The 21,597-nt window shown below is 38.1% G+C and overlaps 4 protein-coding genes across 4 annotated transcripts in view; 2 read left to right on the top strand and 2 right to left on the bottom strand.

The window, feature by feature from the left end:
- LOC134813019 (elongation factor Tu-like) overlaps nucleotides 1-11,614 on the top strand; it is a 58,610-nt gene extending 46,996 nt beyond the window's left edge. Inside the window, exons 2-12 of the mRNA XM_063820684.1 lie at nucleotides 6,580-6,628; nucleotides 6,784-6,818; nucleotides 7,000-7,027; nucleotides 7,524-7,631; nucleotides 8,011-8,131; nucleotides 8,366-8,520; nucleotides 8,684-8,831; nucleotides 8,933-9,180; nucleotides 9,541-9,686; nucleotides 9,826-9,930; nucleotides 11,295-11,614. Coding sequence (XP_063676754.1) covers nucleotides 6,598-6,628; nucleotides 6,784-6,818; nucleotides 7,000-7,027; nucleotides 7,524-7,631; nucleotides 8,011-8,131; nucleotides 8,366-8,520; nucleotides 8,684-8,831; nucleotides 8,933-9,180; nucleotides 9,541-9,686; nucleotides 9,826-9,930; nucleotides 11,295-11,486 — 1,317 coding nt within the window. The 5' untranslated portion in view covers nucleotides 6,580-6,597 and the 3' untranslated portion in view covers nucleotides 11,487-11,614. The remainder of the gene's footprint in view (nucleotides 1-6,579; nucleotides 6,629-6,783; nucleotides 6,819-6,999; nucleotides 7,028-7,523; nucleotides 7,632-8,010; nucleotides 8,132-8,365; nucleotides 8,521-8,683; nucleotides 8,832-8,932; nucleotides 9,181-9,540; nucleotides 9,687-9,825; nucleotides 9,931-11,294) is intronic.
- Nucleotides 1-21,597, bottom strand: part of LOC134813012 (ubiquitin carboxyl-terminal hydrolase 45-like) — a 48,293-nt gene that overhangs the window by 20,576 nt on the left and 6,120 nt on the right. The gene's annotated exons all lie outside the window — the stretch shown is intronic.
- Nucleotides 1,985-6,297, top strand: LOC134813433 (protein-associating with the carboxyl-terminal domain of ezrin-like). Its single transcript, XM_063821210.1, has 2 exons — nucleotides 1,985-2,224; nucleotides 3,534-6,297. Exons 1-2 carry the CDS (start codon nucleotides 1,994-1,996, stop codon nucleotides 5,532-5,534), a joined length of 2,232 nt encoding a protein of 743 aa, XP_063677280.1. The 5' UTR covers nucleotides 1,985-1,993; the 3' UTR covers nucleotides 5,535-6,297.
- Nucleotides 11,689-17,319, bottom strand: LOC134813023 (glucose-induced degradation protein 4 homolog). The gene is made up of 6 exons (XM_063820687.1): nucleotides 17,097-17,319; nucleotides 15,877-15,936; nucleotides 15,684-15,758; nucleotides 14,910-14,942; nucleotides 12,628-12,729; nucleotides 11,689-12,343 (listed from the first exon to the last, which is right to left on the bottom strand). The coding sequence occupies exons 1-6, from the start codon at nucleotides 17,277-17,279 to the stop codon at nucleotides 12,149-12,151; spliced, it is 648 nt and encodes a 215-aa protein (XP_063676757.1). The 5' UTR covers nucleotides 17,280-17,319; the 3' UTR covers nucleotides 11,689-12,148.

Here is a 21,597-nt window from a genome sequence, read left to right as displayed (position 1 = left end):
ATCACTGATCAGGAGAGATAGAGTTGTCAAATTTGTTAAGTCTAAGGTTATCATTTCATTGTGGACTCATTAATAAAAAGCTCGGATGAAAACAAGAAACAATGGGAAGAAGAAAAAGATGAAGAGATTTTAACTAGAGCACACAACATCTTTTTCTCATCACCTGAAGAGTCTGATGGTGAAAGCAATTCCCAAAGACAACAGCAAATTTCAGAAGAAAGTGGCTCCAAAGAAATAAAGTTGCCAAGCAACTCTACTCCACTAAGTTTACCATTGCACAATGAGCAAAGTGAGATACGTTTTGATCTGAGTCCCATTGAACCTGACATAAATTCAACCTACCATAGGAAATCTAAAAGGTTAAGATTTACTCCAGAAGCAAACTTGCATTTTCAAAACTCCTTCTTAACTCCAATTCGTCACCAGAACAAGAAAGAGATTAATAAAATGCAAGATTCCGAACAAGTCAGTGATTGTGAAGCTCAAAAGGTTGGGAGTAGAAAACGGAGAAGATGCAAAGTTCAGTGTGTTGTTGTTTCACCAGCAACTCAAAATTGTACTCCTTCTGCATCTGGTATTAATATCAATAAAATCAGATCCTTAAAAACTGATGGTGAGTGTAATATCGACACAGTTGATGCTACTTCTGGCAGAAATGATCAGTTCAGATGTTCTACCGCAAATACAATGTTGTCAGGCAGACCTCTTCTCTCTTCAACACCGAATTCAAAAGGAAACGTCTGCAAAAAGAAAACTGTCAATAAACTTAACCATGATATAACTCTAGTTAAGGAACTAGAAAACGAAATTGAAGATGTTCACTCATTGAGGCAAAGTCATGACCATGAGACAATTGGAAGTTTTGAAACTGAAGCACCCATTTGGATTGAACCTGAAGTTATTGCTGACCTCTTGAGAGAGGATGATAGTATTTATGACCAGCTATCTGATACTGAAGATAAAATTATTGATGAACAGATGAATATGAAAAATGTTCCAAATTTTCAGGGGGAGGGAGAGCACTAAAGAGAGAAGCATCGATGAACTGTTAAATGTAGCAAATCTTACAAGTAGTCAAGAAAATATTGTAGATGAATCTTTAAATGTTACAAGAGGTCAAGAAGAAACAGAGCCAGTTGAATCAGACACGATCCGTTCTGTTGAGGATAGCTTACCTTTAGAGCACTCTACAGATTCTGCAAGTAATGTAAACTCAGCAGATTCTTCCAATGATTTGTTTGTTCCAGAAACAAATGAAGATGTACAAACTAATGTGGTTGAGTCAAATGATTTGCCCAAGTTAAGTGATCTTTCATCTCAAGAAACATCCGAGCATTATGAATTTAGGCTTTCAGAATCAGATGAATCCGACAAATCATGGGGTTCTGATGAACTTTTTCTGTAATTATGAATATGAACATGTGAACAGGCAGACCGTAAAATCGAAAAGATATGGTTAAACACAGCAAAGCATCAACATAAATTCGGGCTTAGTTTTGGTCCTGATAAACGTCAGCCTATCTTTGGAATCACAGTACTTGCTGTTGTAGTCATTTTGGGACAGATACTAAGCTGCTTATTGGATTATTCCACTAGAAAAGAAACATTTTAAATAGTTTCTTGGTTTTTATGTTTTGTAATTGTATCATTATAATTTCAATTTTTTGCTACAGTGCAAGTGGTCAATCATTATTTTAGTTTCAATTGAAATGTGTTGTATTGTTTCAATTGTGTTCTATGATTATTATTTTTCATACATTATGTTTCACTACCAATAGTTTTACTATTATATACTATGTAGCCTTCTACAATAATAATTTGATTATTGTTATGCCTATTTCTATCCTCCACTTATCTAATTCATGTTTGATCTTTATAGTTTCTATTGAGTTGATCTACTAATTTCTTGTATTTTTCAGTATTTCACTATAACAATAGTGAAACAAATACCAACCTCATGCTAATATATGTAATATCGTTTAGCAATGCAGAAATGGGTGCTACAAACTCTAAAGCCCCAGCTGTCACAGTACTAGAAAGAGTCGTCCCACAATCAGACACATTCCCTTGGTCCATTAACCACGGTAAACTAGCTAACGGTGGTAAATGTAGTATCTTTGTTCACAAGAAAGGTGGACTAGGTTCTCAAAAGAGATGTCAGCAATTTGTGAAGAATCTCAAGCTGTGCAGGCACCCTTACCTGCTCCACTACATTGAGAGCCAGGTATGTTTTCATTAGTTAGATTCTGGTGGGGGGGGGGGGGGGGGGGGGGGGGAGGTGAAGCATATTCGAGGCAACATGTGACGTTATCAAAATGTGCATCAAAATGTGCATCAAAATGTGCAATTACCCTATATATGGTATAATTACATGGATTGATCACGTGTCAACTTTCAGGTAAACAAATATTGCCCACCTCCCCACCAGAATCAACATCTATTATAACGTTGAAATTATGATACCTTTTGTTTAACACAGGTGTTCAATTTCAAACACTTGTTTTTGAGAACTCTGCTCAGCAAATTCTCTTATAAAATATAGCCTTTGAAAGCATGATTGAAAGAAAAAGTGCTGATCAACAGCTGTTGTTGGGATCACACATTACAAGTTTTGAGCGATTTTAAATCAGTGATTTATCATGAGCCAAGACCAATGCCAGGATCAGCCTTTTGATTTTCCAGGTATTGAAAATTAAATTAGCAAAAGCAATCAACTCTGATGATTTAGCTGAGCAGTCTAGACTACTAATTATCATTCAATAAACTAAATTGCAGTCCTGGCCACAAGTTGACCTATCAGTAGTCAATCCCTGCTGATCCCAGTCCTGGTCTATATCTCTCTTAGAATATCATCTTTTAGCAGACCGTCTGTCTAACCAACCTCAGACTGATCTAATCCTAATAGGATCGATCCGGACCTCAGAGCTCGAGCTTTATGGGTTGGCCTAATTTTTTTCAAAGTATAGGGTGGTCAGAATTAACTTAATTTTGATTTCACAAAATAATACGAAGGGGTCGTTCACATATAACGTAATCAGCCGGGGGGGGGGGGGGTGGGGTTCCGAATGCTTACGGTTGATTACGGGGGGGGGGGGGGGGGTTTTGGTCGTTGATTTTGGTCGTTGATTACGTTATCAACATTTTCTTTTTTACTCTCTAAAATAATAACAACTTGACAATATTTTAATAAGAATTCCACTCAATTTCACTCTGACAGTGATAAAATTTACGAATGGATTGGGTATCCGGCTGCTAAAGTAAGTAGGTGCTTGGCCGGATATCATAGCAATGATTTCGGCTCATAATAATCAGGGTAGCATGAAATGTAGAGAAAAGTGTTTTCTGAGGGAAAAAAAAGGGGGGGGGGTAAAAATTGCTAAAATATTAATTACGTAATATGTGAACGACCGCTAAGATCCAAAACATGTCTGCATGATGTTAAATCTAGGTCACTGTGTTTTAAACAATAAAATCAATAATTTACAATCAAAGTTAATTCAATACACTTTATCTCACGACCTTATCTTTTCCAGGAGGATAACGACGCCATATATCTGGTAACAGAACCAGTGGTCCCTCTAGGATCACTTCTTAAAGAAATGACTGAGCTGGATGTAGCCCTGGGCTGCTACATTATTGCCAGCTCTCTTAACTTCCTTCACAAGAACGCCCAGATGTCCCACAATAACATGAGAGTTTCATCTGTGTTTGTAAGTCAGACAGACAACTTGTGGCGGCTGGGAGGGTTAGAGAACGTTTGTAAAGAAGGTGGTGTTGATGAGAGGACGGTTGGGGATATAGTCCGCTGCTCGTCTCCGCAGTGTCCAGCTGCTCCGGAGGATACAGATGGCACCTTCAGTTCTAATCTTATTCACTGTCGTGACTCTTGGATGCTGGGACATATGATTATTATGCTCATGGAAAGATTCAATGGTAAGCCTGATGGTGGACTTATGAAATTTAAACAGACCGTGAAAAAGTCATACTGTAACGCTGACCCACGAAAAAGGCCCACAGTTGAGTCGTTTCTGGGCTGCCAATACTTTAAATCATACCCTCAACATGCTCTCATTTACTCCGTCGAATTCTTGGAATCTATAACCATAAAGTCGGACGAAGAGAAAAGGAACTTTTTCAGGAAAGCATCCACAGATTTGATTCAAGTGTCAAGTGACTTATTTCAAAAGTATCTCATGCGGTTGATGTTCAGTGATTTGATATTTGCTGATGAAAATGCTCGCGAATACCTTTTACCTCGACTGCTTTCGGTTAAAACTAAAAGAGAGAGCAGAGGATTTTATAAAGCAGAATCATACGCCAAGATAATGGCACCTTTATTGACAGAGCTGCTCAAACGACGAGCAAAACATACTAGACTTGTTCTTCTTCGGCTGACTCGCTGGTATGTCCCTTTCCTTCCATCTCACTTTGTAAAAGACAGCCTTCTTCCCGAAATTTTATTGGGACTCAATGACACTGATGATGCGATTGTAATGGCCACTTTCAACTCGCTCGCCGTTCTCACCTCATTTCTTGGTGCAACTACTGTTGTCGGGAGCTCCCTGCAAAAATCACACTTCCACGATGCCTTCCCCCGGGGAGTAGAGGCGAGACCTTTAGTGAAAACTGAAACACAATCAGATGGTATCGGGGAACAGTCTTTTACACAGACGATGAATGGTGAAATAATGAACGAGTCTGATCTTGATTCTGGAAAAGAGTACCCAATGTTGCATGTTTCCAGACAGGACATGCTGAAAGATGAACGAGAGAAGCGAGCACAGGAGTCTAAAAGGAAGAGAGAAGCAAGAAAGATTAAGGAACAGGAACAACAAAAGCAAGTGAAGCTGATTGAGGTTGCAGCTCGACCGGAATGCAAAAAAGCGACACCGGACGGAGTTACAGATATTGCTCGTCACAGTATTCTAAAAAAACAGCGTTTCACTCACGGACCTCCTCTTCTCGTCCACGAGCAACAGGGTGTCTCCATGGAATACAAACCAGAGTCTCTCTCCGACACTGGCATGTGGGACAGTGATAACAATCTGGATCTGCCAGTTTCAGACGAAGAGAAGGAACAGAAGTCTCTCCTGGAGATCGCCAAACAAACTTCAGAGAGTGAGGAGAAGTTAGAGGAGGAGGAGGGGGTGGTGTTCTCCGATCAGGAGGTTGAGACTCCAGTTAATATGGGCAGTAAAGTGAGCTCAGCTAACGAAGAAGAAGAAGTTTCAACTGCTGCAATAATAGATACATCAGGGAACCAGGAGGATGGTTTCTCAAACTGGGAGAATGGAGGGTGGAGTGACTTTGAGACACAGTACGAATCAGATGAAGGTATTGAGATGAAGAACCTGAAACTCTCAGAAGTTCAGCCACTGGAAACTGTAACAGAGGATATCCGCCCGGCCGTGGAGCCAGCGGTGATAGTTCCCGCTACAGTGTCTGATATCATGAACTTAGAGCGGGCGGTCCAGCCTGAAGAAGACTTCTTTGCTGATATGCAGCCCAAATATACTGCTCCAAAGCTTCTTTGATATCTGTTTGTTGGTTTTGGTTTGGAATTCGCTTTAAATTATCCATGATTATATCAGCTGAGCTCAATTTCGGTATTTACAATATTAATTATTAAACATGTGTTCTGACTGAGTCCTAACTCTTAAATTAATTGAATTAAGCATTAGTTGTACGAATCTAGTGAACTTTATTTTACTGCTCCTTATTAAATATTTTACTAACTGTTTTAACTGTAGCGGGCTAGGTTTACTGAAGCATTGCATAATTATCGTGTATTTAAACATGTCACAACCTGCAAGCGGTTTTTTAAGGAAGTAAAGTCAAGATGCTAATTGATTATCTGTAGTTATCATAAAAACGCATTGGACCTTTTCATCACATTAACAGAATTTATAGAAGATAATCTTTGAAGTGGATTAAATGATCATGTATTAAATTTGTATATGGATTATATTAGTAAGATGATAAACTACGTTGTAGAGTCTAGACATCGCAATATCAATATAGGGAGTTTTAAGGAATGCTGGAAATTTCTGAAGATAATATGAATGATAATATGAAATTATCGATTTAATTTCAAACACTAATCTGCATGCCATAGTCATTAAACTTATTAATATTATGTGGACTATTTACAATTTAACGATGAAGATAGCATGTTAAAAAGTAACGAGAATTATATGTTTGAAGAATTTGTTTATTTGAGTACTGATAGTAAATGTGTAAGTTTTTTAATAACATGGCTGTTTGTTTGATTGGTTTTCTCTGTCTGTTCTTACCCTGGTACCCTTGTTTTGCCAAGTTATAACTAAAACTACTGCCACATTTAGAAACCAAATATGTCTAAATTTTCCCGATGGCTACAAAACATTTGCATCAATGTTACAACACTTCCTCTGTGTAGTGTACAACATTAAACAAGCCTATGTGGTAACAATGAAAACTTGGGTACCCTATTGATGGTGCATAGCTATTCGATTGAATGGTATGGATAACCCTTACTGTCACATAATGCTGCGTGTTGTAGCAATATTGCGGGTGTAACAACTCTCACACTCTATTTTAGCTTGAAGCTCTGCAGACATGCTCGGTTTCACTGTCAGGCGCTGTTGCGGTGAGTTTGTAATTAAATTAATTATCTAATTATAGTTTTGTAAAAATCAAATTAAATGATCACTTTATTTATTACTTTCAACTTTCATCGTTACAAAATAGCTCTTTTATTTTGATTTCTTGATGGAAAAAGCTGATAAGAATTTTAATGTTCAGGTGGACTAAACGCCTCAGCATCGTTACTCAACAAGGTAACAACTAATTTTCATACAACTCATGAGCACTGTGCAAGATATTTTCAAAATATATACTGCACAAATAATCATGCAGTATATACTTAATTTAGACGTAACCATGATATAATGATATAATGTGATCTACAAGCTGACAAACCCAACACTAACTGCTCCATTATCTGTTTTGTATTTTCAGAGTGCTGCAGCAGCAACACCGATGATTTGTAAGTAACTAAAATGCCATTTGCTGATTACACTGTAAGTCTGATTAGTGTAGGTACTTCGTTAAGAAAGTTGTGCTCGATCAGCAACAATCTGCTAGTACGGGGTTGAGACTTGTTAAGGAAATTTGATGTAGTGTATGTAACGCGCGCACGCCGAACTATATTTTTGCTTATAAGCCAAAATTGTGAGCAATAAAAGCACGTGACTTCTTTAATTGTAGTGTTTGGAAATATCGAGAATGACGGGGATAGGGTGTGGTATAGCTTATCACTAACAATATTGGGCGGTATACTAGCTGATGGCAATTCGGCATTATGCTCATGCAGGAGTATTTAATACTGATATCAACTCATTTAAAATCTCCAAAAGCATCATGCGAGTTAAAACGGGGCCATCAATGACTGGGCAGACTATAATATGGCTCATTAGTCGTTACAAAGAGGCTGTGAACCGTACATTCTTTAAGATCTATTCTTAAATGCGTATCGCCATCAGGGTCGAGGTTGATGGCAACGTATGAAAGGACAAAACCACACATAAACATTGGAACTATCGGTCACATTGATCATGGTAAAACTACTCTCACAGCAGCTATCACTAAAGGTTAGTTCCCTAGTATTGTCCTCTCTTTATTTCCTATATTTGAGGTGACATTTTTCATTTGATTTTTCAAGTTCAGAGATCCGAGACATTGTATTTCATTTAATTTCGTCAAGCTTTGAATAAATCAACTTTCTTTAGCAACTAAAGTCTAAAGATTTAATCGAAATTAACAATACAATTATACAAATATTCCGTGTCATCATGTTTCACCAACTTATAATGTCCTTATTGTCTCCCAACAAGAACAAATCACTATAAAACACAACTTTAAAGCTGACTTTAACATATTCACATATATATACATATACTTTAACATATTCTCTCCGATCTAACCAGCGTTTGATAATATTTGCCCGATTAACTCAATAAAACATTTCAGTTCTGTCTGAGAAAGGTTTTGCCAAGTTTCAAGATTATGATCAGATCGACAATGCGCCCGAAGAGAGAATACGTGGCATCACTATAAATAGTCAGCACGTGGAATACGAAACTGATAACAGGTTGAGTTTCATTTCATATTTAGTCAATTGTCTATTCGCAAACTACGGATGTATATAGCCTCTTTTCTTTGTTAAATATATTTATATACACAGTGCACACCTTTCATATTGTTGCTTTAACAATACAATGTTATTGATAATCATGGAATAAGTAAAATGACTGCCACGTTGATAGTAGTATAATGGTTTTAGATGGATGCAGCAGATAAAATAATTGAGCCCCCAATTTGTCAGGCACTACTCCCATGTAGACTGTCCCGGCCACGCTGACTACGTTAAGAACATGATAATGGGGGCCAGTAAGATGGACGGCTGTATCCTGGTGGTGGCAGCTACAGATGGCCAGATGCCCCAAACCCGAGAACATCTCCTCCTCGCTCAACAGATCGGTAAGTTGTTAGTTGCACAAGTTTTGAGAAATTTAATTCCCGTACAGATTTAAAGTGATTTTATCTTTTTATGTTCAATAATTATGTGAGAATTAGCTTGTTAGACATTGATCCTATCGTTCCATCAAGTGAATATGAGACTTTATATTTCCTCTTTGACCAGGAATAAAAAAGCTAGTAGTTTTCGTGAACAAGGTGGATATCATGGACGATGAGGAAATGTTAGAGCTTGTAGAAATGGAAATACAGGAGCTGCTAGAGAAGTACGGGTTCGATCCTGATGAGACCCCTGTCGTGTTCGGCTCGGCGAGGTTTGTCTTAGCTGCTACATTTTGCTTTTCGAAAAACAACGCTCGTTGAATATATGTATGATACAATTTATCGGCCAAAATATTCCAAAAAAATTCTATAGGTGTGCACTGGACGACGAAAAACCCGAAATTGGAACGGAATCCATCAAAAAGCTGATGGATATTGTGGACGAGTACATCCCGGCACCTCAACGAGATTTGACCGGCCCTTTTCTTATGGCAGCTGAGGGATCGTTCCAGTTAGCTCGAGGAGTTGTTTGCTCAGGTCGTATAGAGAGGGGAGTGATCAAGAAGGGCGATTTGTGCGAGGTCATCGGAAAAGGGAAAAGGATCAAAAGTTCAATCGTCGGTTTGTACACCACTCCTCACGAATCCCTTTTCAATTACACTTGAAGCCGCCAATAGGAATATATAATCATACCTAATCGACTCAATTACAGTGGTGTAACGTTACGCCACTGCTCCGTTATATCCACATTTGTTGTAGGGATAGAAACGTTCAACAACACACTAATTGACTCCGTTATATCCACATTTGTTGTAGGGATAGAGACGTTCAACAAGACACTAATTGACTCCGTTATATCCACATTTGTTGTAGGGATAGAAACGTTCAACAAGACACTAATTGACTCCGTTACATTTGTTGTAGGGATAGAAACGTTCAACAAGACACTAATTGCCTCCGTTATATCCACATTTGTTGTAGGGATAGAAACGTTCAACAAGACACTAGAAGAGGGGCAGGCTGGAGACGATGTTGGAGTATTGTTGAGGGGTGTAGTTAGGGGCGATATCAAAGGAGGCACTATTATCTGCGCTCCTAACAGTATTAGCTCTGTCAAACAATTCCAGGTTTGGGCAAATTACTCATGAAATTAAAATTCACGGTATTTGTTACACCTTTTTGTTTTTTTAGCGTGTCCTCAACCCTATGGACTTGCCTTATGCTTTGAATCAGTGATGACTCCAGATTTATTCCCTCTCGTTTCAGGCGACGTGCTATTTCTTGTCGAAAGACGAGGGAGGAAGACACAAGCCTTTCTTCACCAACTTCCAACCCCTCATCTACACCAAAGGATTCGCTGCCAGCTTCTCGGTATTATAATACACCTTATGATTTGTTATATGTAATGACTAATTATATAGGTAATATACGGTATACCTCTCCAAGTTTGGTTGTTTTTATGTAGTACAAGTGATACTAATAATATATAGTGTTCACTTCTATAGTAATGTCCAAGCAGTTTCTTCTAGGGACTACCGGTGGGAGATGAATAATTGAGAATCCAACAGGATCTTGTTCTCTTCATTGTGCTGATTCCGGGAAGCATTCGTTTTACGCTCTAATCCTATTAAAAATCGAGATATCGGTCATTGAAAAATGAGTAATTATAGGCCTGTCAATGATTGCAGCCCAATTAAGAGCTGATCAGTTGCAGCTACTTGTGCCATATAAGGGATAACTGAAGTCACGTGACCGCCAATCCTATCACGTGACCTTGATTCGTAAATCCTTGGTCACGTGATCACATTCGTAACGTGTCGAATGCTGACTAGGATATCTCGTGACGTCACCAGAGCTCAAGCTTCCTGACCAGGCCTTATATGGAATAATATAGTGTATCACGTGTAATTGGATCCAATTAAGATGAGCTGCGCAATTATCGCAGCATCTCGATCTGGTATCACCTTCTGAAACCCAGCAGGCAGCTGGGCCAGAGATTTTAAAATAGAAGGATTTTTTGTTAATGAAAATCGAAGCGAAAATCACGTAACCCTATGTTTCCGAGGACGGATAGGTTGACGCTCCTGTTATGAGAATGGTCCCCTTCCTATCCGTTGTACACTATACTCATTACCTTCTGGCTCAAATTTAAAGTTAACCTTACCTTTTACCTATCATATGTAGTTAATATTACCTTGTATCTTACAATTAGAGTTAACCTTACCTTTTACTTAGCATATGTAGTTAATATTACCTTGTATCTTACAATTTGAGTTACCATTTACTTGTGCCTTACAATTAGAGTTAATGTTACATTATACCTTATATATGGAGTTAACGTTACATTATACATTACATCTAGAGTTAACATTACATTATACCGTACATCTAGAGTTAACGTTACATTATACCGTTAACGTTACATTATACCTCACATCGTGATTCGTGAGTTAACATTACCTTCCACCCCACATGTAAAGTTAAGATTATCGTATACATTACTTCAGAGTTAACTGTAACATTACATTATACCTTATATTGTATCCAGAGTTCTTCTTCTTTTTATTGGTTGGTGTCCCTAAGTTTCTTCTGATTCCGTGTCATTTCATACCGGGAAGCTTTCTTGTAATTCATTATAATAAGATGGTCTACATAGTGGATTGTTGAATACTGAATACACATTACACATGTTCACACACTAGAATCGTGCCGATCTGAAACCGATCTCTCCACAGGTGCTATTACCCACAGACACGGAGATGGTGATGCCGGGTGATAATATTACGTGTGACATGAGATCTATGTCAGATACTGGAATACCACTTGAACCAGGACAAAGATTTACGATAAGAGAGTCCGGAAAAACGATAGGAACTGGAATTGTGACAACCATCCAAGAGGAAGTTAAATTAGTGTCCAGCGGATAAAACAAATATTTATTGACTGAATAAGGGACAGTGGTAGTGATACACTTCACTAGTAGACAGTGGCCCTCATTTATTTTCTCAGCTTTTCATGATTCTTATATTTATTGTGCGTTCTTTTTTAACGAACATCATCGAGTTTCATTTATTTGATAACAACTGTTGAGCAATGCTAATGTATGGGTGTACAAAGAAATCAGCCAAATAACTTGAAAAAAAAACGAATGAGAAATTCAATATCATTGTGTACAAACAAAATACAATTCAAAAATCTTCCAAAATAGATATTATAACTCATCAAGCATGTTTAAAATGTCGAAATAAAATCCTCTCTTATCATCAGCCTAGCCATGAAACACCCTTCCAGACAGAGCATTCATTCCATATATCATTAATCAAAGATAACCATCCTATACCAATATTATAATCTCATCCTTTACACTAATTCCATCTCTACACCATAAAGATTGCATGCCAGCTGTACCCTACGTATAATTCAGTCAAAATTTATCAAAATTATTGTGCTGATAATACTAACGGAGCAGTCTGCAGTGGGCCAGGATAATCTTGAAATACTTCGGAATACCACCCCTATCAATTCACTGCACGTTTGAAACCACCCAATCACGCGTTAGGAGGTATGTGAGACTCCTCCGCAGTAATTCCTACCTGAACTCAAATACCGGGTAATTGTTCTGGGCTACATGGTGCAGAGTCAACGACTGAAACATTTCCGACTGTTTGTGGTAATAGTAACCGTCTATCCTTGCAGTTGACTTCTGGAAACAAATGTAGTAAAATCCCTCAAAGCTAGCACCGTGGATGTAGGTAATCTTGTGGTCGGGCACTAGGAAATGCTCCTGAAAATTATAGATTTAGGTCATTGTAACAGTGAATGTCGTCATTAGCAATCTGATGTGTATCTAGAGGAAATGAATTAACTAAGATGCTTCAATGACGTTAGACAGATTGTCTTATTTGTAATTTAATTGTGCAAGTAAAGCACGTAAACGAGTATTCGCATTAACATACTATACGGGCACGTCGTATTCTTGTACACAATTACAAATAGCCAATAAAGTGTACGAATTGATGAAGTGCCCGGTGCGATGAAGTATCATTGAGAAAAAGAGACAAGGTTTACCTTCCAGCGCATGTAAACGAAGTCTGAGTCAGTGACACGGTCATACTCGAACTCGTCACTGTTGAAGGAGTCCGCAAACTGAGTAAACGATGGGAACTTCGACTGAAATAAGAATAGATAATCCAGATTGAAATATGTCTATCAACACGACGAATGGTACATCACTTCTATAAACGGTAGCTGTTTTAAATGATGGGTTTTTTTCGAAGCCTCTTGGCCCTTGGGTAATTAATTAATAAAAAGTTTGCCATAGCGCGCAATCACGCGCGCAAAATTTGCGCCATCCTCATCACTTTTTTCGTTATCGCGTTTGCGCTTCAGTAGCTCAGAAGACGTTTCCCTGAAATGTGTATGCGATTTTGTATGCGATTTGCGCGCCGCACGTACGTTAAAATAATTATATTTGTAGAATTTATGACGGTAACCCTTCAAAAGTCAAAATAAACTGCTCGTATATTTATAGACACTATGATATGAATAACTAAATAACACCTTGAACCCAACTTGGAACCACATCCAAGGGCCGCACCGACCCCAGAAAAGCTATAATTCAAGTCAAAAATCTTTACTCGGCCCTGTATGCGATTTATGTTCCGGGGTAGGTGGCCCATATTTTGGTATAAAAATGGGTACTGCCTATCCCAAACCATCATAAAAACCAAGTTTCGACCTCTCAACCCACTCAGGCCACTCCCAGGGGCCACGCCCATCCCAAAATTACTGAAATCCAGCTAAAATCCAGACTTTAAAATCTTTACCCCGTATGCGATTTATGTTCCGGGGTAGGTGGCCCATGTTCTAGTATAAAAATGGGTACTGCCTATCCCAAACCATCATAAAAACCAAGTTTTGACCTCTCAACCCACTCAGGCCACTCCCAGGGGCCACGCCCATCCCAAAATTACTGAAATCCAGCTAAAATCCAGACTTTAAAATCTTTACCCCCGTATGCGATTTATGTTCCGGGGTAAGTGGCCCATATTTTGGTATAAAAATGGGTACTGCCTATCCCAAACCATCATAAAAACCAAGTTTCGACCTCTCAATCCACTCAGGCCACTCCCAGGGGCCACGCCCATCCCAAAATTACTGAAATCCAGCTAAAATCCAGACTTTAAAATCTTTACCCCCGTATGCGATTTATGTTCCGGGGTAAGTGGCCCATGTTCTAGTATAAAAATGGGTACTGCCTATCCCAAACCATCATAAAAACCAAGTTTCGACCTCTCAACCCACTCAGGCCACTCCCAGGGGCCACGCCCATCCCAAAATTACTGAAATCCAGCTAAAATCCAGACTTTAAAATCTTTACCCCCGTATGCGATTTAAGTTCCGGGGTAGGTGGCCCATGTTTTAGTATAAAAATGGGTACTACCTATCCCAAACCATCAAAAAAACCAAGTTTCGACCTCTCAAACCACTCAGGCCACTCCCAGGAGCCACGCCCATCCCAAAATAGCTCAAATCCAGCTCAAATCCCATACAAATTCAGACTGAGAATCTTTACCCCCGTATGCGATTTATGTTCCGGGGTAGGTGGCCCATGTTTTAGTATAAAAATGGGTACTACCTATCCCAAACCATCATAAAAACAAAGTTTCGACCTCTCAAGCTCTCAAGAGAGAGCTTGAGAGGTGGAAACTTGGTTTTTATGATGGTTTGGGATAGGCAGTACCCATTTTTATACTAAAACATGGGCCACCTACCCCGGAACATAAATCGCATACGGGGGTAAAGATTTTTAATCTTGATTTGACCTGGATTTCAGCTATTTTGGGATGGGCGTGGCCCCTGGGAGTGGCCTGAGTGGTTTGAGAGGTGGAAACTTGGTTTTTATGATGGTTTGGGATAGGCAGTACCCATTTTTATACTAAAACATGGGCCACCTACCCCGGAACATAAATCGCATACGGGGGTAAAGATTTTCAATCTTGATTTTACCAGGATTTCAGCTATTTTGGGATGGGCGTGGCCCCTGGGAGTGGCCTGAGTGGGTTGGGAGGTCGAAACTTGATTTTTATGATGGTTTGGGACAGGTACTAACTATTTAAAACCATAAACCTGTTCCAAATACCCCGGAACACAAATTGCATACAGGGGTGAAATCGCATACAAATCGCATACACAAATCAAGGAAACGTGCTCTCCAGTAGCTGTAGTAAAAAACGCTAGTTTAATAGTTCTATTTTGGTGAGCTAGTATTGAAGTCATCCGTGACAGCTTAATTGAAGCAGAGGTGATTATTTATTGTAATTGAGTGTTATAAAGCGGGATTGACTTACCCAATGTTCTTGATCCACATCTAACTTAGCCTCCTGAAAAGTTTTAGTTGTTGAGTATACAACGATTTTTGTTTCACATTATCATACTTTATTGGCTACGTCCGTTTTTATTGTATAATTAACGAACTGGGCCCTTAATAAATATGGATAGTTCATATTTCAATTAATTCTAATAAATAGAACAATTTTACGGAATGGTACAGTAATACTGCATAATGTAATGCTTCAATAAAATGGTTAAGTTCCGCATACCTTTTAGACCGTTTAAAAAATATCAAACCTCACTGACGAGAATATTTGATACTTGACCAGAAATATGAACATATTTCACATATTTATGTCACCACGAAAGTTATAAAGTTTTAATTACTTGGCCTGTAAACGTGAAGCCTCTTAAATTTATTTATTTATCCGTCAAATTGACTCAATCTTCAGATTTGGCAGCTTGTCAAAATGAGTTAACTGTAGCACTATCATGATATTTGGCGCTAAACAAACAATACTTGATAACGACATAGCTTAGTTAGTATGTTCGCACAGCCGGTCTCTAATAACTCAAGTCAGCTACTCAATTTACTTACACTTATTTATTTATATTTTAGCTGTAGCCAATGCAATGCTTGATAACAAATATGCATTAAAAGCTTATATAATATATATTCGATTATTGTGTACTTAAAAACTACTCACAAACTCACGATTGATTTTTTTAATTTTTGAAAAATGATTTAACTAAATTAGTCTAGTAATTTCTATATATATATGATCACTAACCCATTTACGAGTAAGAAATGGGTGCTTCTTGCCGATAATTTCACCCTCGAAGTAAGTCGTCAGAGTGGGATATTCCTGGAATTTGTTCTATGTCAAAATACTTGAAAATGTTTACACGTTTTAGCAAAAGAGTTAAAAAGTAATAATATTTTAAAAGTTGATTCTTGAAAACTTGAACACATAATAAAATCACCTTTGTCAAATTGTATATTTTCAGATATCCACACAGAAAATCGTTCTCTTCATCGACGTGCTGAAATAACGAAAGATTAACATACTTATCCAGTAAAGATTAACATACTTATCCAGTAAAGATTAACATACTTAATACTTATGTAGTAAAGATTAACATACTTATCCAGTAAAGATTAACATACTTAAGTAGTAAAGATTAACAATTAACATACTTATGTAGTAATAATTTTTATCACTGATAAAAATACCCGGATGCCAGCAACCTTACGGAAGCTGTAAATATAGAGCTGGTATTACTCTACTCATGTACATGTGTATAAATTATATAGTCTACAAATATATTTATTTCCCGTCTGACTTGCGATCATCAGCACTGTATGAATGTGGGGAATGTACATAACACATTACACTAGTCTAATATTTTATACGCTGAGCGGAATTAGCCCAACTAACTTGACGACTTTCTAAATATACTCTAAGTAAACATTTCCAAAATATAATTTATATTAATTAGGTGGACTGATGTGATATGTTTTGACACATAAAATGCGTTAAATTATAAATAACTACCATTCTGGCGATAAACTCTTTTTAGCAGAATAAAGACAGTACAAAATTATCACGAATTGGATTTTAAAATATCAACAGGAATTTTTCCATATACCCATATAATCCATGAGATTGAGTGCCACAATTTCCACTCATTGCACTAATATTGGTGGTCACGTGATTGGTAAAAGTAAGTATTATTTCGAGAGAGCTATATCTCCGTATAATACTACTATCTTTAATAATAAAACAGTTTAAAGACATCTGTCTCGATACATTTTGAGAGAATTGCATGAGAAAAGGAGGATTAAGTTCCTACATGACGTCATGAGGACTGTATATTATAGAATACTGTGAGATACTTATTCATTCACAAGGAGATTTGTTTGCCTACCATATCATCTGATAATGAATTACAAGAAATCACAACCCTCTTATAAATAGCACAAAAAAGAATTATTGACTAAATTATCCGAGTGGTTGAAAGAGTCAAAGTGATACATTTAAAGAATAGTAACCATCCTGAAAATTAAATGATCGCAAGAAAGTCCGAGAAGGTTCTCATTGATCCTCATTCCACAATGAACATGAAAATTATAACTTATGCATGTAAAGTTAGTCATACTAACGACTACTAATCAAAAGAAAGATATAAAAACATAGTCTAACCTGCAAGACAACGTCAACTTGGTAGCAGCTGCCCTGACTCCGCTGCTGGCCCCTAAAGGTACTACCAGAGTGCAACAGTGAGGGTGCTACTCCCGCTTGTTTAGGCTTAATCGCGCACTTTGATGATGAACCTGAGCTGGACATCCTCCGGCGCTTCTCATCACACGAGTACTCCGCTGGCATTTGCTAATATTCTGGGAAAATGCAATTTTATCAGTTATTTAACTCAATTAAATAATATTACATACTTGAAATGAAAATCCTCACTCATATCGACATTCGACGATAAATGCCGTTACAGTATGTCAGTGTAACACTTCGATATATATTTTACCAACAATATAACATAACTCAAAGACAAATCTGTGCTTGAGTAGAACTGAGAATTCTAAATCAGAAAGGAAAATTTTTAGTGCTAAGTAAAATGGAATATTATTTTTGAGTTGAAATGTTTTCTTGGGTAAATTTCTATTGATACGATGTTGTCACATTGAAACGTTGAATAATTCCTTTCCTGATAAGAGCCTTTTCCTTGTCGCTAAGTAAAATATTATTTCAGACTCAGATTTATTATTTTCAAGTGTTTTCTCTGTTGTAAAAACAACGGGGCCTGTTGCAACATTACATCTCTACAAAATTTACATAGTACCTCTTCATATATCATGGTAGTGGAGGTAATGAAGCAAACAAGCAAATATCTATATTACTGGATATAATTACTTCAACAATGAATAAACGTAAATACTCCCAAAAATTGTTGTGAGCAAGGACTGCGAGCTGTGTGACTAGACACTAGATAGAGCTCAATATAGATTTTTGAAAACTTTGTCTTGATCTGTACCAAACTAAACACTAGTTTAGTACAGTGTTTAGTACAGAGTAATCCTATGTGGCCACTCTAGCTCCTCTGACGTAATCCAGCTATAATGGCATTGGAACTGCGAGAACTCTATTGTATTACTGCTTCCTGTTCAATAAGCTAATAGAACATTGTAGTTACGACTACGCAATATGTGAACGACCCCTAAAACGGTCAATTCATACAAAATTAGTTTGTACAAATACAAAATTATCAACGTGATTTAATCGAAAAATTGAATTACTGTTATTAAATTATATGCTTCTGATAAACGTCATCAAATGTTTTTCAAAACACATTTTAACAAAATCCCTTCCTTTCCAGGAATTCGGGGATTTTTCTGAGCTATCTTGTTTTAGATCGCTCACACGTTTTATAGGTTTATTTCCATTTCTAACAAAAATGAATGGTAGCTGTGATGGGCTCCTCGTGCAGAAATGCAAGAATATCTTCCTTCTCGCATACACTCGTGTGAGCTTGGAGAAGCATCATGAGCGGGTGTTGATGCTTAATAATAAAAAATAATAATAAAAAATACAAATTGTCCGCTAAACTCTTCCATATCAGTCTTGGTCTTTCTTTTTATAAATTACTGAGTCTTACAAGAATTCTTTGGTTTCGGACTGTTTGTCGTTTTTTCGAGATCATCTTCTGCATTTTTGTTAGAGTTTTCATCTAAAATAGCTGGGGCGCATTGCGCCACTTTAAATTGGCTGGCTGATTTCCTGTGAAGCTGCAGCACCCATTTCATATCCTCTGTCGACTCTTCCGCTAGCTTCTCCAGAAAATCAAATAGTTGCTGAAAGAGATAAGGACTGTAACGGCTGCAAAGTGAGAGCTGACAGTGTTCTAGCAGATATTTGCACTCGTTTGATATCACTGTTTTGTCCACCCCCAATTGCTTTACAAATTGTTCTCTTAAAGGTAGAAGTATCAGATCTACTTCAGCTCCAGCAAGTTCAACAACCATATCAAGGTGATAGTCAGATAGTGTCTCAATACCAGCTAAATACTTCCCAATAAACATCTGCTTACTGTTGCTGGTTGCTATCTTTCCTAGTGCAACTTCCAAAAAATTACGCTCCTTGAGTTTTGATAAAACGTATGCTGCCTCCTCAAACACAAATAATAAGTCCTGGTAAGGCGGCAAAATGTCACGTATTTCATCGGTAAACTCAGAAAACATTTGGAAGCAGCTGATTTGTAACCAGGTCACTTTGAACGCGTGAGCAATCTTGTTGAGGTCTCTAAACATCTCTCCAGATACTGCTGGCAACTTGCCCGTGTATGCAGCTTCAACAAAATACCTAACTGATTGTTCACTAAACTCCTCCATATCTATCGTGAGTAGCTCTAGTATTGTGGTCATGTGATGTATCACAGGACTGTTCAGTGACAGGATGGCCGAGTTTGCCCGAATCTTTGCTCCCTGATTTGCTACCAGTTCTATGTTGTTATGAGTGACTGAGTCCAGAAGTTCAATACCAAAGTTCATCGGAACTACAGCATCTTTGGCTGCTGAGTTTATCAATGTTAGTGTTTTACCGACTTTTACAGGGGGGGGCGGCCGAGGGGGCCTCAGCTCATCATCCTTAAAAACACTCCTTTTATCATCAGATACTTCAACTGATCTGGAATCTTGCAAGAGCTCCGTGTCAGTTGTTTGCAAATTTTCGAAAGACGACTGTCTTTCGCTTATTTCTGTTTCGGGAGTTGATTCCTTCTCAGACTCTGATTCAACTTCATCTTCAGTTGACACCTGTGATAGATCTTTCTTCTTGTTCTGCAAATTCGTATTGTTTTGCGCATTATTTGTCTGTAAATGCTTAGCTTTCTGTGGCTGTGTTTTTGTATGAGTCTCCGGCGGAGTATTGATGACATTCTTATTACTCTGAGCATTCTTTTTCTGTGAATTGTTAGCTTTCTGTGGTTGAGTCTCCGGCGGAGTATTGATGACATTCTTACTACTCTGAGCATTCTTTTTCTGTGAATTGTTAGCTTTCTGTGGTTGAGTCTCCACCGGAGTATTGATGACATTCTTACTACTCTGAGCATTCTTTTTCTGTGAATTGTTAGCTTTCTGTGGTTGAGTCTCCACCGGAGTATTGATGACATTCTTACTTCTCTGAGCATTCTTTTTCTGTGAATTGTTAGCTTTAGTGTGTGGTGCTTGAGTTTTATTGGCCTGCTTCTTTTCCACTGGTCTCTTTCTTGAGTGGCTTGGTCCAGGCTGATTTTGTGCTTGGTTTCCATCTCCAAATTGATGACGCGGTCTGTAATACTGATCGGGAACAGGACCTCGTCCAATGTAAAAGTTCTGTTCGGTCATTTCGAAATTGGGGCGGTCAAAGCCATGCTGTTGTTGCCATTGTGGCATTTCATTCGGCAGTGGCGGGTGCATAAGATCAAGAGTGGGTATTATCGTACCCCTTAGATCATCATGAAAATATTGGTGTTGGTGAATATCACTCATCATAGGACCATCTTGTTCAGGAAGAAAATGAAAATCATTTCTTGGTTCGCCTTGATTAGGTTGCCAAGGCTGATTTCTTCTACTGCTTTGTTCACGTTCTCTTCTTAGATCATCATGAAAATTTTGGTGTTGGTGAATATCACTCATCATAGGACCATCTTGTCCAGGAGGAAAATGAAAATCATTTCTTGGTTCGCCTCGACCAGGTTGCCAAGGCTGATTTCTTCCTCTGCTTTGGTCACGACTTCTTCTTGGAAATCCTCGTCCTCTGCCCCTTGGATTGCTCGAACAAGGTTGGGAACGGTCACTCTCACGATGACTTCCACGGTCACTTCCATCGCTAGAGCCGGACAGTAGCCCTCTCTTAGACATACCCCCAAAGTATACAGTTTTGAGCTAAGATGCCATTGTGACCTGCAATAATTGAAATTGTCATCGTTTAAAGCTTAAAAACGGTTTCAAAAATCTACCTTAATTCCTAATAATTTGTACACTTTCTGCCATTCTTAATTAAAGGGATTTCTACTGTCCAGTGATAAAATTAAGGCAACAAAAAAATTGATAAATTATAACATTGTAATTTATTCAAATAGTGGGGAGCTAAAGGTGAACCACATTGTTTTTGACACATGTCACTGATTCAAGGATAGATATTCTGTCACCAGAAATAAACAACATGGCCCACCTCCACGCTGTCAAACAAGTCTATGAAGTTATATATTATCTTGAAATTACATAATAAATTGGATTCATTGCGAACAGGCATGGCTCTACAGGGGGGATGCGGACCCCCCCCCCCCCCCCCCCCCCTCCAGAAAAATCCCAAAAATTAATTTTAGGGCAATTTTACGCTAAAATCAGCTAATTTTAAAGATTTTTCAGGGTTTTTTTTTCAAAAAAATTTTAAATTTTGATTAAAAAACTTTACTAATATTGAACACAAGTTTATATTACAAAATTGCATTGATTATCCATATATTTACCGTGTTTATGAACCAAGTGTTTACGATCAGATTTCTTTTTTTGGGTTGGCTGCCCAATCTGGCAGCCACCCCTTCATGGCTGAGTGGGAGATGAAGCTCGTACGCCCAGAAGAGGCCCGAACTGATGATTCCTGTAACCGGTAACTGCAGTCACGTGCAACTTGGCAATTGTCTATTTTTGGGGGG

The sequence above is a fragment of the Bolinopsis microptera genome, chromosome 3 (genome assembly GCF_026151205.1).
Source record: "Bolinopsis microptera isolate Bmic1 chromosome 3, MBARI_Bmic_1.0, whole genome shotgun sequence".
NCBI classification, from domain to species: Eukaryota; Metazoa; Ctenophora; class Tentaculata; order Lobata; family Bolinopsidae; genus Bolinopsis; species Bolinopsis microptera.
Note: the sequence above shows the minus strand (reverse complement) of the source record. Positions and strands in the feature narration are given on the sequence as shown.

Excerpts from the sequence above, each read along its gene's own strand:
- LOC134813023 (XM_063820687.1), bottom strand. The coding sequence starts at position 17,279 with ATGCCAGCGGAGTACTCGTGTGATGAGAAGCGCCGGAGGATGTCCAGC. Across the intron at positions 15,937-17,096 it reads AAGTTGACGTTGTCTTGCAG|CACGTCGATGAAGAGAACGA; the intron begins GTTAGACTATGT and ends TCGTTATTTCAG. Across the intron at positions 15,759-15,876 it reads AAATATACAATTTGACAAAG|GAATATCCCACTCTGACGAC; the intron begins GTGATTTTATTA and ends AACAAATTCCAG.
- LOC134813433 (XM_063821210.1), top strand. The coding sequence starts at position 1,994 with ATGGGTGCTACAAACTCTAAAGCCCCAGCTGTCACAGTACTAGAAAGA. Across the intron at positions 2,225-3,533 it reads TCCACTACATTGAGAGCCAG|GAGGATAACGACGCCATATA; the intron begins GTATGTTTTCAT and ends TATCTTTTCCAG.